Source organism: Calidris pugnax, unplaced genomic scaffold, assembly GCF_001431845.1.
Source record: "Calidris pugnax isolate Ruff unplaced genomic scaffold, ASM143184v1 scaffold266, whole genome shotgun sequence".
NCBI classification, from domain to species: Eukaryota; Metazoa; Chordata; class Aves; order Charadriiformes; family Scolopacidae; genus Calidris; species Calidris pugnax.
The window spans coordinates 139,278-155,377 of NW_015090998.1; the positions used below are offsets into that span (position 1 = coordinate 139,278).

General features: G+C 52.2%; 1 protein-coding gene across 1 annotated transcript in view; it reads left to right on the top strand.

The window, feature by feature from the left end:
* Positions 1 to 15,349, top strand: part of KLHL18 (kelch like family member 18) — a 30,754-nt gene extending 15,405 nt beyond the window's left edge. Inside the window, exons 2-10 of the mRNA XM_014955476.1 lie at positions 566 to 696; positions 878 to 1,018; positions 2,748 to 2,946; positions 4,649 to 4,809; positions 5,909 to 6,045; positions 10,503 to 10,740; positions 11,108 to 11,212; positions 11,900 to 12,011; positions 13,831 to 15,349. Coding sequence (XP_014810962.1) covers positions 566 to 696; positions 878 to 1,018; positions 2,748 to 2,946; positions 4,649 to 4,809; positions 5,909 to 6,045; positions 10,503 to 10,740; positions 11,108 to 11,212; positions 11,900 to 12,011; positions 13,831 to 14,217 — 1,611 coding nt within the window. The 3' untranslated portion in view covers positions 14,218 to 15,349. The remainder of the gene's footprint in view (positions 1 to 565; positions 697 to 877; positions 1,019 to 2,747; positions 2,947 to 4,648; positions 4,810 to 5,908; positions 6,046 to 10,502; positions 10,741 to 11,107; positions 11,213 to 11,899; positions 12,012 to 13,830) is intronic.
* The last annotated feature ends 751 nt before the right edge of the window (positions 15,350 to 16,100 follow it).

Consider the following 16,100-nt stretch of genomic DNA (forward strand, 5'->3'; position numbering starts at 1 on the left):
CCTCCCAGCAGAGGGGCTCCAGCCCTCCCAGCATCTCCGTGGCCTCCTCTGGCCCCACTCCAACCTGGCCATTCTCTGTCAGCCATCTGAAGATGCTTCATTCTGTACTACTGTTGTATCTTTGCCCCGTTGACTACTTCTGGTGGCTTATGAGGCTTCTGAGATTCAGAAGTTTGGATCTATGTGACGGGCTGCCGTCCTGTTTGCAAATGGAAATTGTCCAACTTCAGCCCTGGGTTCCTGCTGGGCTGCGCTCTGGCCCCGCTCCAACCTGGCCGTTCTCTGTCAGCCACCTGGAGATGCTTCATTCTCTACTACTCTTGTATCTTTGCCCCGTTGACAACTTCTGGTGGCTTATGAGGCTGGAAAATTGCATTCAGAAGTTTGGATCTATGTGACGAGCTGCTGTCCTGTTTGCAGATGGAAATTGTCCAACTTCAGCCCTGGGTTCCTGCTGGGTTGGCCGAGTTGGGCTACAAGGGAATCATCTGGACCCTGCAGCTCGTGGTGGATGGTCCTGACCTTCTCTCCTTCCCCTTTTCTCTCTCTCTTATGTTTTTTTTAGGTTGGGGACCATAAATTCAGCGCTCACCGCATCGTGCTGGCGGCTTCGATCCCGTACTTCCACGCCATGTTCACCAACGACATGATGGAGTGCAAGCAGGACGAGATCGTCATGCAGGGGATGGACCCCAGGTAACGACCCAAACCACGAGGGCATCTGGAGGGGACCACAAACAGCCCTCAGGATTGCATGTGCAAGGCTTGAAAGCCCTCCCCTCCATCTGAAGAGCACTAAAAAAGGGTTTTCTCTCAGCAGGATCTCACGCTGCCTTGAATTCAGTGGATTTTCTGCCCTTTTTCCCCCTTTTTTTAGTGCACTTGAGGCTCTCATCAACTTTGCCTACAACGGTCACCTGGCCATAGATCAGCAGAACGTCCAGTCCCTGCTGATGGGGGCGAGTTTCCTTCAGCTGCAGAACATCAAAGATGCTTGTTGCACTTTCCTCCGAGAGAGGTAAGGGCCTTGGTTTTTTTGGCTGTGCTCTCTCCTCCCTGACAGCAGCGAGGTTTTAGTCATCTGCGTCTGGTTTTGGAGGAAGTGGGATGTCTCTGGAGCCATCAGGAGCTCGGCATCTCCCAAGAGTCACCATTCTCATCGCCTAGAAAATAACTTATTTGGTTTATGAGGTGCTTCAGCTGAGATATGGCCTCAGCCAGCCATGAAAATTAATACCTAGAGCAAAATGGAGTGAATTTCTTGCGGCGTGATATTAAACATACCTACCAAATACAGGCAACATCTCAGCCAGTTATTTTTCTTCTAAATAGAGGTGTTCTAAAACTGGGGAGAAAATGATGTTTTTCTTCCGTGTTGAAGACGTCTCAATTTGCAGTCCCCTGAGTTTCTGCAGTTTGTTTAAAATTAGGTTGTGTAAGACAACGGAGTATTCATTTTTCCTGAAAAAAAAAAACAACACCATTTTATTTGAGGTACTGGATGTGACACTGAGCTGGAAAGAGCTGGATTGAGTTCATTTTCTATTTTTTTCAGTCCCTGCCAGATTTAGGTAGTTATGTCCACGTCTAGATTAAGTGAGATGATTTGGTTTGTCGGGTTTAGGTTCCACAGTTCTCCAAATGCTACCAGGAGCAACTGTGGGTGTCCTAAATAAGGTCCCTGTCACTTTTGATAAATAATAATGAGAAAATTGGTGGACTCTGACCTCCCTGAAGAGCTGGAACGTGTGCGATGAGCTCTCATTCTTAATTCTATTTAAGATTTGGGGTATTTTTAGGCCGGATGGGTCTGCAGTGCTGTAACTGAGCCCTGAGAGCCATCCTGGTGTGACAGTCCCCTGCCATCAGGGCTGTGGATTTGCTCCTCGGGGCAATAACTGAGGGTTCTTGCCCCAAAGCAGACAGAAGAGATGTCACATCCTCACATGCATCAGCCAGCAGCTGAGCCTGGCTTTTGCAGGCCCTTAGACATATCAGAGCCCAAGGTATTTTCTCCACAAACATCACATTGAGTTTAATATCCCATGAAAAGTGCCACAAAACAACCCAACTGTTGGCTTTTGTTGAACAGTGAGATGCTTGTACTGGGCAGGGCTTCTTGTTTGGACAGGAGTGTCCAGGACACATACCTGCTTCCGTAGAGCTCATGATTATAATAAATACCATCTTCTCCAGCTTATGATTGTAATAAAGACCATCTTCTCATGCCACAGAGCAGCTTTATGCAGTGGCTGTTTGGCTGTCTTGGGATTCCAGAGGAACTGGGATCTACAGCGGTGCTTCCAGCTGTCAAACCTCCAGTTGCCACAGCATCTTTGGTGATAAAGCCTCCGTGATCTCAGGAAATGTTTCCAAAGCTGTAACAGATGCTGTTCTGTAGTAGTTTACAAGGTGGAAGATGAAAAAGGAAGGCTGATGGTTGGTACTGGCACAATGTGGTTGAATCCAGCTTTGTCTAATACTGGAGTTAAAAAGAAAGAAGGTCTAGGGGGAGATTTTTAACTTGTGGTTTCCATCCTTTGGCTCTGCTGTGGATTCATCATCAGATCCCCATGTAGATACGTTTCTCAGTGAGCTGGAACCTGCCATCGTTGAAGAAGACACATCTGGGGCTTTCACTGCATCATGTATCCTCTGAGACTTGTGTTGCTTCACTCAATCTCCTTGTAATTATTTCTATCCTTCCATTAAATTGACTTTTGCTCTCCTTTCCCCCTTTTTTTTAGACTTCACCCCAAGAACTGTCTGGGCGTGCGGCAGTTTGCGGAGACCATGATGTGTGCAGTGCTCTACGACGCTGCCAACAGCTTCATTCACCAGCACTTTGTGGAGGTGTCCATGTCCGAGGAGTTCCTGGCGCTGCCTTTCGACGACGTCCTGGAGCTCGTTTCCAGGGACGAGCTCAACGTGAAGTCTGAAGAGCAGGTTTGTACCTGGCGTGTAGGTCTTGGTAGAGGTCACTTCTCCTTGGGGGGGCTTCTGCTTCCTTGGGATTGGAATGGGATATAACCCTGTTCCTGGTCCGAACGAAGCTGAGATGCCCTGGCACAGTGTGGGGAACACTAAGAGGTGGTAGGACAGAGCTGTGATGACTCCCTGAGTCCCACTTCTTGTCTGTGCTGCCAACGTTACCTCGCTCTGAGAAACACCTGGTAGAGTTTCTCGGACCTTAGAGTTTGCAAACCAGTGTTTTGATTCATTGGTGATGGAGGTAGAACCTTGATGGGTCCTGAGCACCTTCAGCTGTGTCCCTTATTGTCAAGAAGTGCTAGTCCTGGGGATGGAAGGCCGAAGGTTTGGGCAGGAGGAGGGAGCCCTTCCTCACAGAGATCACATTCAAGTGCTTTTAAGGTGTAAAGAACCTGCTGCGGGTGCTGCGGCATTTCATAACGAATATTCCTCTGAATTTGCCATCATGAGTCCCACTTCTTGTCTGTGCTGCCAACGTTACCTCGCTCTGAGAAACACCTGGTAGAGTTTCTTGGACCTTAGAGTTTGCAAACCAGTATTTTGATTCATTGGTGACGGAGGTAGAACCTTGATGGGTCCTGAGGACCTTCAGCTGTGTCCCTTATTGTCAAGAAGTGCTAGTCCTGGGGATGGAAGGCCGAAGGTTTGGGCAGGAGGAGGGAGCTCTTCCTCACAGAGATCACATTCAAGTGCTTTTAAGGTGTAAAGAACCTGCTGCGGGTGCTGCGGCATTTCATAACGAATATTCCTCTGAATTTGCCATCAAGAACCTCCTTTAGACTGTCTTGCTCCTAGGAAAAAAAAAGAAACCAAACCAGAAAGCAGAGCTGAGCTACTTTAGGAATGTTTCAACAAGCTCCTTTTGTAATCTGGAATCATCCAACCCAGGGCAGATGAACTGTCCTTTGAAGGACAGCCTTCTCTTCTCCAGGCTGAACCCCCCCAACTCTATGAGTGTGTCTTCTAAGCCACGCAAGCACCACACAACAGGAGACTCCTCTGGTGCAATATAAAACATCACCACAGAATCACAGAATCTTCTAGGTTGGAAGGGACCTTAAAGATCATCTTGTCCAACCGTCAACCTCACTGACAAAAATAGACACCCACACAACAAACAAGGAGCATCATCACTAAACCAGACCTCCCAGCACTACATCAACCCGGCTTTTGAACACCTTCAGGGATGGGGCCTCAACCCCCTCCCTGGGCAGCCCATTCCAATGGCTGAGAACCCTTTCAGTGAAAAAATGTTTCCTAATATCCAGCCTGAACCTCCCCTGGGGCAACTTGAGGCCATTTCCTCTCGTCCTGTCGCCTGTGACTTGAGAGAAGAGACCAACCCCCAGCTCTCTACACCCTCCTTTCAGGTAGTTGTAGAGAGCAATAAGGTCTCCCGTCAGCCTCCTCTTCTCCAGGCTGAATAACCCCAGTTCCCTCAGCCTCTCCTCATAAGACTTATTCTCCAGACCCCTCACAATCTGGCCCCTCACCATTCTGGCCTGAAACAAAGTTGTCACCTGAGATCAGGGGAAGATCATTGTCAATATGTGGTTTCCTTTCCATCAGGCAACTGGCAGCAGTAGGTACTTGTGAGGAAAAAGCCCCAACACAACCCAATCCCAAACCTCCAGATTTCCATGCCTTTCTTCTGCAGGTGTTTGAAGCTGCCTTAGCCTGGATACGGTATGACCGAGACCAGAGAGAGTCGTTCCTTCCCGAGCTCCTGTCCAAAATCCGCCTGCCCCTCTGCCGACCTCAGTTCCTCACCGACCGCGTGCAACAAGACGACCTGGTCCGTTGCTGCCACAAATGCAGGTGAGTCTTGGAAGTGGGGTTATAAAAAAAATCACCCAGGGGATCATAGAATCATAGAATCATTGAGGTTGGAAGAGACCCTTGGGATCATCGAGTCCAACCATCTCCCCTACTCTACAAAGTCCTCCCCTACACCATGTCCCTCAGCACTGCATCTAAACGGCCCTTAAACACAGCCAGGGATGGGGACTCCCCCCCCTCCCTGGGCAGCCTGTTCCAATGCCCGACCACTCTTTGGGTGAAAAATTCCTTCCTAATGTTCAGTCTAAACCTCCCCTGTTGGAGCTTGAAGCCGTTCCCTCTCGTTCTATTGTTAATTACCTGTGAGAAGAGACCAGCACCAACCTCTCTACAGTGTCCTTTCATGAAGTTGTAGAGAGTGATGAGGTCTCCCCTCAGCCTCCTCTTCCTCATACTGAACAGCCCCAGCTCCTTCAGCCGCTCTTCATATGATTTGTCTTCTAGGCCCTTCACTAGTTTTGTTGGGATGGTGGTCCTCAGTGGGGTGGAGGGAGCAGAAATGGGGTTTAGCAGTTTTGGAGACTGGAATTCTCTTTTTCTGTGGACAGAACATCTGAAATAGCAAAAAAAAACCAAAAAAAAACCCAAACCTCAAAGCATCTTCCCCAATTTTAACCTGGCAGCAACCAAACCCCAAAGCATCTTCCTCAATTTTAACCTGTCAGCAGGTTGCTTTCTAGAGTTATTGGCCATGGGAGGGGGAACATCAGTTGGTGGCCCAGGTTACGCAGAGAAGCTGTGGCTGCCCCATCCCTGGAGGGGTTCAAGGGCAGGTTGGAAGGGGCTTGGAGCAACCTGGTGTGGTGGGAGGTGTCCCTGCCCAGGGCAGGTGGTTGGAACTCCATGATCTTTAAGGTCCCTTCCAACCTAAACCATTCTATGAAATTTTCATCCGACTTAAGACAGATTGCGTCGTGTTGAGTGAGGTCTTTAATTATTTGGCTTTGATTTCAGGGATCTAGTTGATGAGGCAAAAGACTATCACCTCATGCCAGAGCGGCGGAATTTTCATCTGACTTAAGACAGACAGATTGCGGCGTGTTGAGTGAGGTCTTTAATTATTTGGCTTTGATTTCAGGGATCTAGTTGATGAGGCAAAAGACTATCACCTCATGCCGGAGCGGCGGCCGCACCTCCCGGCGTTCAAGACGCGTCCTCGGTGCTGTACGTCCATCGCGGGCTTGATTTACGCCGTTGGAGGACTCAACTCAGCAGGTACCTTGCATATCCGCCCCCCGCAGTGGAGAACGCGGCCTAGTTTGCTGGGGAGGACGAGGGGATGGTGAACTTCCCTCACGTGAAGCGTTGAGCAGTTTCTCCTCCTCTGTGCAGTGCTTTGACCCTTCCACTGAAATGCTTGAGGTGGCTCTGCCCATAGTTTTACATCTTCCAGCTAGATATTCTGAGTCAGGTTTATTTTTTATTATTATTTAGGACAGTATTTATTGTAGAAATTCTCAACAACTCCCTGAAAGGAGGGGGTAGCCAGGGGAGGTCAGACTCTTCTCCCAAGGAACAGGTGATGGGACAAGAGGAAACGGCCTCCAGTTGCTCCAGGGGAGGTTTAGGATGGAGATTGGGAAAAATTCCTTCCTGGAAAAGGCTGTCCAGTGTTGGAAGAGGCTGCCCAGGTCAGTGGTGGGGTCACCATCCCTGGAGGTATCTAAAAGCCGGGCAGACGTGGTGCTGAGGGACATGGGTCAGTGGTGGGTTTGGTCAGTGTTGGGTTGATGGTTGGACTCGATGACCTGAAAGGTCCCTTCCAACCCAGACAATTCTGTGATTCTATGAATATCTTAAAGAATCAGATCTGAGTCAGGTTTATTTTTGTATTATTATTTAGGACAGTATTTATTGTAGAAATTCTCTACAACTCCCTGAAAGGAGGGTGTAGCCGGGGGGGGTCAGACTCTTCTCTCAAGGAACAGGAGATGGGACAAGAGGAAACGGCCTCAAGTTTCTCCAGGGGAGGTTTAGGATGGAGATTGGGAACAATTCCTTCCTGGCAAGGGTTGTGAAGCGTTGGAAGATGCTGCCCAGGGCAGTGGTGGAATCACCATCCCTGGAGATATCTAAAAGCCGGGCAGATGTGGTGCTGAGGGACATGGGTCAGTGATGGGTTTGGGAGCAGTTTCTCCTCCTCTGTGCAGTGCTTTGACCCTTCCACTGAAATGCTTGAGGTGGCTCTGCCCATAGTTTTACATCTTCCAGCTAGATATTCTGAGTCAGGTTTATTTTTTATTATTATTTAGGACAGTATTTATTGTAGAAATTCTCTACAACTCCCTGAAAGGAGGGTGTAGCCGGGGGGGGTCAGACTCTTCTCTCAAGGAACAGGAGATGGGACAAGAGGAAACGGCCTCAAGTTTCTCCAGGGGAGGTTTAGGATGGAGATTGGGAACAATTCCTTCCTGGCAAGGGTTGTGAAGCGTTGGAAGATGCTGCCCAGGGCAGTGGTGGAATCACCATCCCTGGAGATATCTAAAAGCCGGGCAGATGTGGTGCTGAGGGACATGGGTCAGTGATGGGTTTGGTCAGTGTTGGGTTGATGGTTGGACTCAATGACCTGAAAGGTCCCTTCCAACCCAGACAATTCTGTGATTCTATGAATATCTTAAAGAATCAGAATTTTGAGAATGGTGTCCTTTCCTATAGCAGCAAGGAGAACTTGGAGGTATCTAGGTGATGTTGGTGGGTTGTGGCATCACATGAGCAGGTACAAAGCCCTTGCATGAGCCCAACTGTAGCGTAAAAAAAGGGGCAAAAAGTGCTTGTGAAACTGTCCAACCCTGTTACCCTGGGATGTAGGGTCTGATTAGGGGGTGGGGACTGGGAAATGCCTCGTGGGATTCAGCTTAAGAAGGACATGGAGCTGTTGGAGCAGGACCAGAGGAGGCCCCGGAGATGCTGGGAGGGCTGGAGCCCCTCTGCTGGGAGGGGGAGCTGAGAGAGTTGAGGGGTTCAGGCTGGAGAAGAGAAGGCTCCGGGGAGACCTTGGAGCCCCTTCCAGTCCCTAAAGAAGGGGGACTCCAGGAAAGGTGGGGAGGGACTCTGGATCAGGGAGGGGAGCCCTAGGAGGAGGGGGAAGGGTTTGACCCTGCAAGAGGGGAGATGGAGCTGAGCTGTGGGGAAGAACTTGTTTGTTGTGAGGGTGGGGAGAGCCTGGCCCAGGTTGAGAAGCTGTGGCTGCTCCATCCCTGGAGGGGTTCAAGGGCAGGTTGGAGGGGGCTTGGAGCAACCTGGACTGGTGGGAGGTGTCCCTGCCCAGGGCAGGGGGTGGCACTGGGTGGGCTTCAAGGTCCCTTCCAACCCAAACCATTGTATGAAATTTTCATCTGACTTAAGACAGACAGATTGCGGCGTGTTGAGTGAGGTCTTTAATTATTTGGCTTTGATTTCAGGGATCTAGTTGATGAGGCAAAAGACTATCACCTCATGCCGGAGCGGCGGCCGCACCTCCCGGCGTTCAAGACGCGTCCTCGGTGCTGTACGTCCATCGCGGGCTTGATTTACGCCGTTGGAGGACTCAACTCAGCAGGTACCTTGCATATCCGCCCCCCGCAGTGGAGAACGCGGCCTAGTTTGCTGGGGAGGACGAGGGGATGGTGAACTTCCCTCACGTGAAGCGTTGAGCAGTTTCTCCTCCTCTGTGCAGTGCTTTGACCCTTCCACTGAAATGCTTGAGGTGGCTCTGCCCATAGTTTTACATCTTCCAGCTAGATATTCTGAGTCAGGTTTATTTTTTATTATTATTTAGGACAGTATTTATTGTAGAAATTCTCAACAACTCCCTGAAAGGAGGGGGTAGCCAGGGGAGGTCAGACTCTTCTCCCAAGGAACAGGTGATGGGACAAGAGGAAACGGCCTCCAGTTGCTCCAGGGGAGGTTTAGGATGGAGATTGGGAAAAATTCCTTCCTGGAAAAGGCTGTCCAGTGTTGGAAGAGGCTGCCCAGGTCAGTGGTGGGGTCACCATCCCTGGAGGTATCTAAAAGCCGGGCAGACGTGGTGCTGAGGGACATGGGTCAGTGGTGGGTTTGGTCAGTGTTGGGTTGATGGTTGGACTCGATGACCTGAAAGGTCCCTTCCAACCCAGACAATTCTGTGATTCTATGAATATCTTAAAGAATCAGCATTTTGAGGATGGTGTCCTTTCCTATAGCAGCAAGGAGAACTTGGAGGTATCTAGGTGATGTTGGTGGGGTTGTGGATATGAGCAGATACAAAGCCCTTGCATGAGCCCAACTGTAGCGTAAAAAAAGGGGCAAAAAGTGCTTGTGAAACTGTCCAACCCTGTTACCCTGGGATGTAGGGTCTGATTAGGGGGTGGGGACTGGGAAATGCCTCGTGGGATTCAGCTTAAGAAGGACATGGAGCTGTTGGAGCAGGACCAGAGGAGGCCACGGAGATGCTGGGAGGGCTGGAGCCCCTCTACTGGGACGGGGGGAGCTGAGAGAGTTGGAGGGTTCAGCCTGGAGAAGAGAAGGCTCCGGGGAGACCTTGGAGCCCCTTCCAGTCCCTAAAGAAGGGGGGCTCCAGGAAAGCTGGGGAGGGACTCTGGATGAGGGAGGGGAGCCAGAGGAGGAGGGGGAAGGGTTTGGCCCTGCAAGAGGGGACATGGAGCTGCGATGTGGGGAAGAACTTGTTTGGTGTGAGGGTGGTGAGAGCATGGCCCACGTTGCACCGAGAAGCTGTGGCTGTCCAATGCCTGGAGGGGTTCAAGGGCAGGTTGGAGGGGGCTTGGAGCAACCTGGGCTGGTGGGAGGTGTCCCTGCCCAGGGCAGGGGGTGGCACTGGGTGGTCTTCAAGGTCTCTTCCCACCCAAACCATCCTGTGATGGATTCACACACAACACACTGACTTATCGCATCGAGAAGCCGCGTTCCAGGAAGCAGCGACACCAGAAGATGTGACACCACAGGTCTCTGCTGCCCCTTTGAGGCTACAAGAGGTCCCACTTCCACAGCTGAGGACTTGTCAGGTCTCACTGTACAGAGCGTGGGAGAGCTTGGAAACGCTCTATGATCCTTTAGTGTCACGAAGTGCAGTTTATATGAATTTTTCCGAGCAGGTTTTCATGGCAGGCGAGCAGAATTGTGGCTGGGAAATGCTTCTGACTTGACTTTGTGGGATCAGGGTGGCTGGAATGGGATGTGTGAGATCCCAGAGCAGGACAGATGAGAGCCCAGAGGTTCTCCCAGAGAAGAACAGGCAAAATCCTTGCGTCAGGCCCCATCTTCATCTTCAAGCTCCAACAGGGGAGGTTTAGATTGAACATTAGGAAGGAATTTTTCACAGAGAGAGTGGTCGGGCATTGGAACAGGCTGCCCAGGGAGGGGGTGGAGTCCCCATCCCTGGCTGTGTTTAAGGGCCGTTTAGATGCAGTGCTGAGGGACATGGTGTAGGGGAGGACTTTGTAGAGTAGGGGAGATGGTTGGACTCGATGATCCCAAGGGTCTCTTCCAACCTAGACCATTCTATGATTCTGTGATCTTCAGGGTCAGAGCAGCTCCCGCTCACCCTTTTGTGTCTTTGCTATGGGACATGTTGGCTAAAAGAGCGTTTTATCGGGTCAGGGTCAGAGCAGCTCCCACTCACCCTTTTGTGTCTTTGCTATGGGCCATGTTGGCTAAAAGAGCGTTTTATCGGGTCTCCCTCTTTTTAATTTGAGTAGCGAATTTTTACGCAGGTGACTCGCTGAACGTGGTGGAAGTCTTTGACCCCATTGCCAACCGTTGGGAGAAGTGCCAGCCCATGACGACGGCCCGCAGCCGGGTCGGGGTGGCGGTGGTGAACGGGTTGCTCTACGCCATCGGCGGCTACGATGGCCAACTGAGGCTGAGCACCGTCGAGGTTTACAACCCGGAGCTGGATTCCTGGTCCAAAGTGGAAAGTATGAACAGCAAACGAAGGTACGTGGGGCTCATTTATTGGGAAGGAGACCTTTGGGAGGGAAAGATGAGGTGGTAGGATGGCTGGAGGTGTTGGGTGGTGGAAATATTCATGTTTTGGGGAAGGAACATGAAAAAAAAGAGGAGGGGAGCAGCGTGGAATTAGGTGGGATTTGCTTTTGGCCACCTTTGGGGCAGGAAAGTCGTGTTGAGTCCGGACGCTGCTCGCTGGGAAGAAGGGGAAAAAATAAGCAGGTGGGATTGAGCCTGTTGGGCAGGGTGGAGGTGAGGGCAGAGGAAGAGGAGGAGATTTGGTGGGGTGAAGAAGGCAACGGATAGGATGGTGGCACCTACAGCCATCTCATGGGGGTCCTCCTCTTCCTCGCAGTGCCATGGGAACGGTGGTGCTCGATGGCCAGATCTATGTCTGTGGTGGATACGATGGAAACTCATCCCTCAACTCGGTGGAATCCTATTCTCCAGAGACAAACAAGTAAGAGCTTGTCACACCCTATGGATTATCCCTATTTTTGCTTCTAGATTAGATCCGTGGCAATGTTGGGATGTGAAAGGAAGATGGAGAATGAGGTGGAAAACACTTTGTCTTGCCAGTGGAGCAGCATCGCTCCTTCCAGGAGTTTATGTGGATGCAAGTGGGGAAAAAAAACCCCATGGTTTATAGAAAATAGAATCATAAAATGGTTTGGGTGGGAAGGGACCTTAAAGACCATCCAGTGCCACCCCTTGCCCTGGGCAGGGACACCTCCCACCAGCCCACGTTGCTCCAAGCCCCCTCCAACCTGCCCTTGAACCCCTCCAGGGATGGGGCAGCCACAGCTTCTCTGGCCAACCTGGGCCAGGCTCTCACCACCCTCCCACCAAACAAGTTCTTCCCCACATCTCGTCTCCATCTCCCCTCTTGCAGGGTCAAACCCTTCCCCCTCCTCCTAGGGCTCCCCTCCCTCATCCAGAGTCCCTCCCCAGCTTTCCTGGAGCCCCTTGAGGGACTGGAAGGGGCTCTGAGGTCTCCCTGGAGCCTTCTCTTCTCCAGGCTGAACACCCCCTGGCTTTAAAACAGCTGGTGAGAGTTACTGGAAGCCAGACCTAGGAAAATCTAATAAATTGAGTTGACATAATCTGCCTGAAGGACCCTTGCTAACCTCTCCCCTCTCCTGGCAAGGTGGACGGTGGTGACCCCCATGAGCTCCAACCGCAGCGCCGCCGGCGTCACCGTCTTCGAGGGCCGGATCTACGTGTCGGGAGGCCACGACGGCCTCCAGATCTTCAACAGCGTAAGTCTGTGGGGTGGGGGCTCCTGTGAAAAATTGGAATCGGAGAATCCTCTGGGTTGGAAGGGACCTTTCAGCTCATCGAGTCAAACCATCAGCCCAACACTGACGAACCGACCACGGACCCATGTCCCTCAGCACCACGTCTGCCCAGCTTTTAGATACCTCCAGGGATGGTGACTCCACCACTGCCCTGAGCAGTCTCTTCCAACATTGGACAACCCTTTCAGTGAAGAAATGATTCCTAATGCCCAATCTACCCAATATTCATCTACTGCAGGTAGCTGAAAGGTCAGGCTGGGGCTGGGAAGGCTCCGTGCCCTTTCCCTTTGCGCCCAAAAGTGTTTGTGCCACCAAATTCTGTCATTTCCAGGGCCCTTCTTCTTGCTCGGGAAGGAATAAACCAACCGGGAACGCGCTGGGAGCTGGACTGGAGGCCGTGCCCTCATTCCCAGTGCCAAAAAGACCGAGCGAGCGCGTTTGGTTGTCTCCTCCCCTTCCTTCACTTTTAAAAATGGTTTGATCATTGAGCTCTGAAGTATCCCAGATGTCAAACCTCTGCTTTTTGGGCCCATTTGAGGGTTTCGTCGTCAGATCATCCTTGAAACAGATCTCACAGCAGGGGGAGTTGGTGCTACGAGGTCTCTCCCATCCGCTCTGCACCTCGGTTCTCTAAAGGAAAAAAAACCTGGTGGGGAACAGGAAAGACTCAGGAGCAAGAATACGGAGAGGGGGATGGTCATATCTGAGTTGGGTCTATCGCTGAGGCACCCCCTCCCCGAAATTTGTAATAAAGGGTTTAGTTGGGAGCTGCAATAATGTTTTTTGCCTGGCTCAGCAGCTCGGGGGCGGGCTGTCGTCTCCAGCCTGGAGCACCCCAGAGCCAAGAACTACAAATCCGCTTCTCCCAGCACATTCCTGAGCGTCAGGAGTTTGGAGCAGGAAGGTCTAACGGTCTCTCTAGAAATAAGGGATAAAAATGGTGGTTTGTTGGGGGTTCTGGTGTTTTTCTTCCCCCTGAGGTGCCAGATGGCCCTTCTACAAGTAAAGAGGGAGGAGATGTCAGGATGGGGAGTCTCCTTAGGGTTGGGGGACACTCAGGGGATCGAGGAGGGGGGGATTCTGCCCCTCTGCTGTGGGGAGGCCCCCATGGCAATGCTTCCTCCAGCTCTGGGGCCACCAACAGCAGAAGGACATGGAGCTGTTGGATGGGGCCAGAGGAGGCCACGGAGATGCTGGGAGGGCTGGAGCCCCTCTGCTGGGAGGGGGGGCTGAGAGAGTTGGGGGGTTCAGCCTGGAGAAGAGAAGGCTCCAGGGAGACCTTGGAGCCCCTTCCAGTCCCTAAAGAAGGGGGGCTCCAGGAGAGATGGGGAGGGACTCTGGATCAGGGAGGGGAGCCCTAGGAGGAGGGGGAAGGGTTTGACCCTGAAAGAGGGGAGATGGAGCTGAGCTGTGGGGAAGAACTTGTTTGGTGGGAGGGTGGTGAGAGCCTGGCCCAGGTTGGCCAGAGAAGCTGTGGCTGCCCCATCCCTGGAGGGGTTCAAGGGCAGGTTGGAGGGGGCTTGGAGCAACCTGGTCTGGTGGGAGGTGTCCCTGCCCAGGGCAGGAGGTGGCATTAGATGGTCTTTAAGGTCCCTTCCAACCCAAACCATTCTGTGATTCCATAAAACACCACGGCTGGTGGGATCCAAGATGTTAAAGAAGCTTCGTAACAGTACGAGATACGATTTTATTTGCTTGTTGAAAGAGTTTGTGTGGATCCGTGTGGTGTGGTAGGTCCTGGAGAAGGTCAACTGATGTCACACGCTCTCTGTCACCACAGGTGGAGTACTACAACCACCACACGGCTACCTGGCACCCGGTGGCCAGCATGCTCAACAAGCGTTGTCGCCACGGAGCCGCCTCCTTGGGCAGCAAGATGTTCGTCTGCGGAGGTTACGACGGCTCCGGCTTCCTCAGCATCGCCGAGGTCTACAGCTCCATGGCCGACCAGTGGTACCTCATCGTCCCCATGAACACCCGCAGGAGCCGTGTCTCCTTGGTGGCCAACTGTGGCCGTCTCTACGCCGTTGGGGGTTATGACGGACAGTCCAACCTCAGCTCGGTAGAAATGTACGACCCGGAGACCAACCGTTGGACGTTCATGGCCCCCATGGTGTGCCACGAGGGAGGGGTCGGCGTGGGCTGCATCCCCCTCCTCACCATCTGAGAAGAAAGTAGGGTTTTTGGGGTTGGGGACACACACACACAAACCCCTTCATTCCTCTTCTCACCGACAATCCCCGGAGAGGCGATACCCACAGAGGTGCGTTTCCAGGTGCTCAAGGGTCGTTCCCAAACCCCCATGGACACACAAAAATTGACAAAACCACCCCCATCATGGCTTTTTTTTGGGGGGAAAAGGGGGCTAAGGCTCTGGAAAGACGAAACCTGTTGAAATACGGTGTGAGGAAGGACCTGCCCCATCTCCTTCCACCACCTTGGAGCTTCTCCAAGAAGAATCCTTCTTCTTGCCATTGGGTTTTCCACGGAGCCCTTTGGGAAGCGCCGTTGGAGGTTGGGGGAGGCTTCATTGCGCCATCAAAAATGGCCACACAAAAATTGACAAAACCACCCCCATCATGGCTTTTTTTTGGGGGGAAAAGGGGGCTGAGGCTCCGGAAAGACGAAACCTGTTGAGGTTGCGAGGAAGGACCTGCCCATCTCCTTCCACCACCTTGGAGCTTCTCCAAGAAGAATCCTCCTTCTTGCCGTTGGGTTATCCATGGAGCCCTTGGGGAAGTGCCGTTGGAGGTTGGGGGTTGGAGGTTGGGGGAGGCTTCGTTGCACCATCAAAAACGGCCACACAAAAATTGACAAAACCACCCCCATCATGACTTTTTTGGTGGGGGAAATGGGGGCTGATGCTCCGGAAAGGTAAAACCTGTTGAAATAGGGTGTGAGGAAGGACCTGCCCATCTCCTTCCACCACCTTGGAGCTTCTCCAAGAAGAATCCTCCTTCTTGCCGTTGGGTTATCCATGGAGCCCTTGGGGAAGTGCCGTTGGAGGTTGGGGGTTGGAGGTTGGGGGAGGCTTCGTTGCACCATCAAAAACGGCCACACAAAAATTGACAAAACCACCCCATCATGGCTTTTTTTGGGGGGAAAATGGGGACTGAAGCTCTGGAAAGATGAAACCTGTTGAAATAGGGTGCGAGGAAGGACCTGCCCCATCTCCTTCCACCACCTTGGAGCTTCTACAAGAAGAATCCTTCTTCTTGCCGTTGGGTTTTCCACGGAGCCCTTCAGGAGGTGCCGTTGGAGGTTGGGGGAGGCTTCGTTGCACCATCAAAAACGGCCACTTTTAACCACTTGAAACGACCTCCTCGCCTTCCAGCGGCAGCAAAGTGACCCCCCCCTGCCCCCAGCTTTGCGGAGCTTCTCCTCAGAGCTGGGGCCGAGTGAATCCTCCTTCTTGCCGTTGGGTTTTCCACGGAGCCCTTGGGGAAGTGCCGTTGGAGGTTGGGGGTTGGAGGTTGGGGGAGGCTTCGTTGCACCATCAAAAACGGCCACTTTTAACCACTTGAAACGACCTCCTCGCCTTCCAGCGGCAGCAAAGTGACCCCCCCCTGCCCCCAGCTTTGGTCCAAGGCTGATTTTTGGGTGTCGTGATGGGCACAAACCCATCCCAACTGGCTCAATAATACAGAAAACACCCCCCCACACCAAGCAGTGCTTCCCGGCCCCCATCTGGGCTTTTTTTTTCTTGGTTTTTTGGCATTTTGAAGGTTCCTTCTTGCGCAAGCCCTGGCTGGTTTCTCGGAGCTGGGATTTCCTCAGTTCCCCCCCCCGGGGAGGGGGAAAACTGGGCAAGAAGCCGCAGGGATGGAGAAATGGAGGAAGAAGAGGAGGAGGAAAAAAAACCAGGCGGTTAAACCATGGCATTTTTTTGGGGGGGGGGGAAGGAAAAGGCGTCGATGACACTAAACAACGGTCCGAGGGTTTCAAAACAGGGGGGATGAGGCCAAGGGGTTAATTGTAAAGAAATCCCTCAAATGGAAATATTGGGGTGTTTTCCAAACGGGTGGTTGAGAGGCAGCTGGGGGGGGGGGA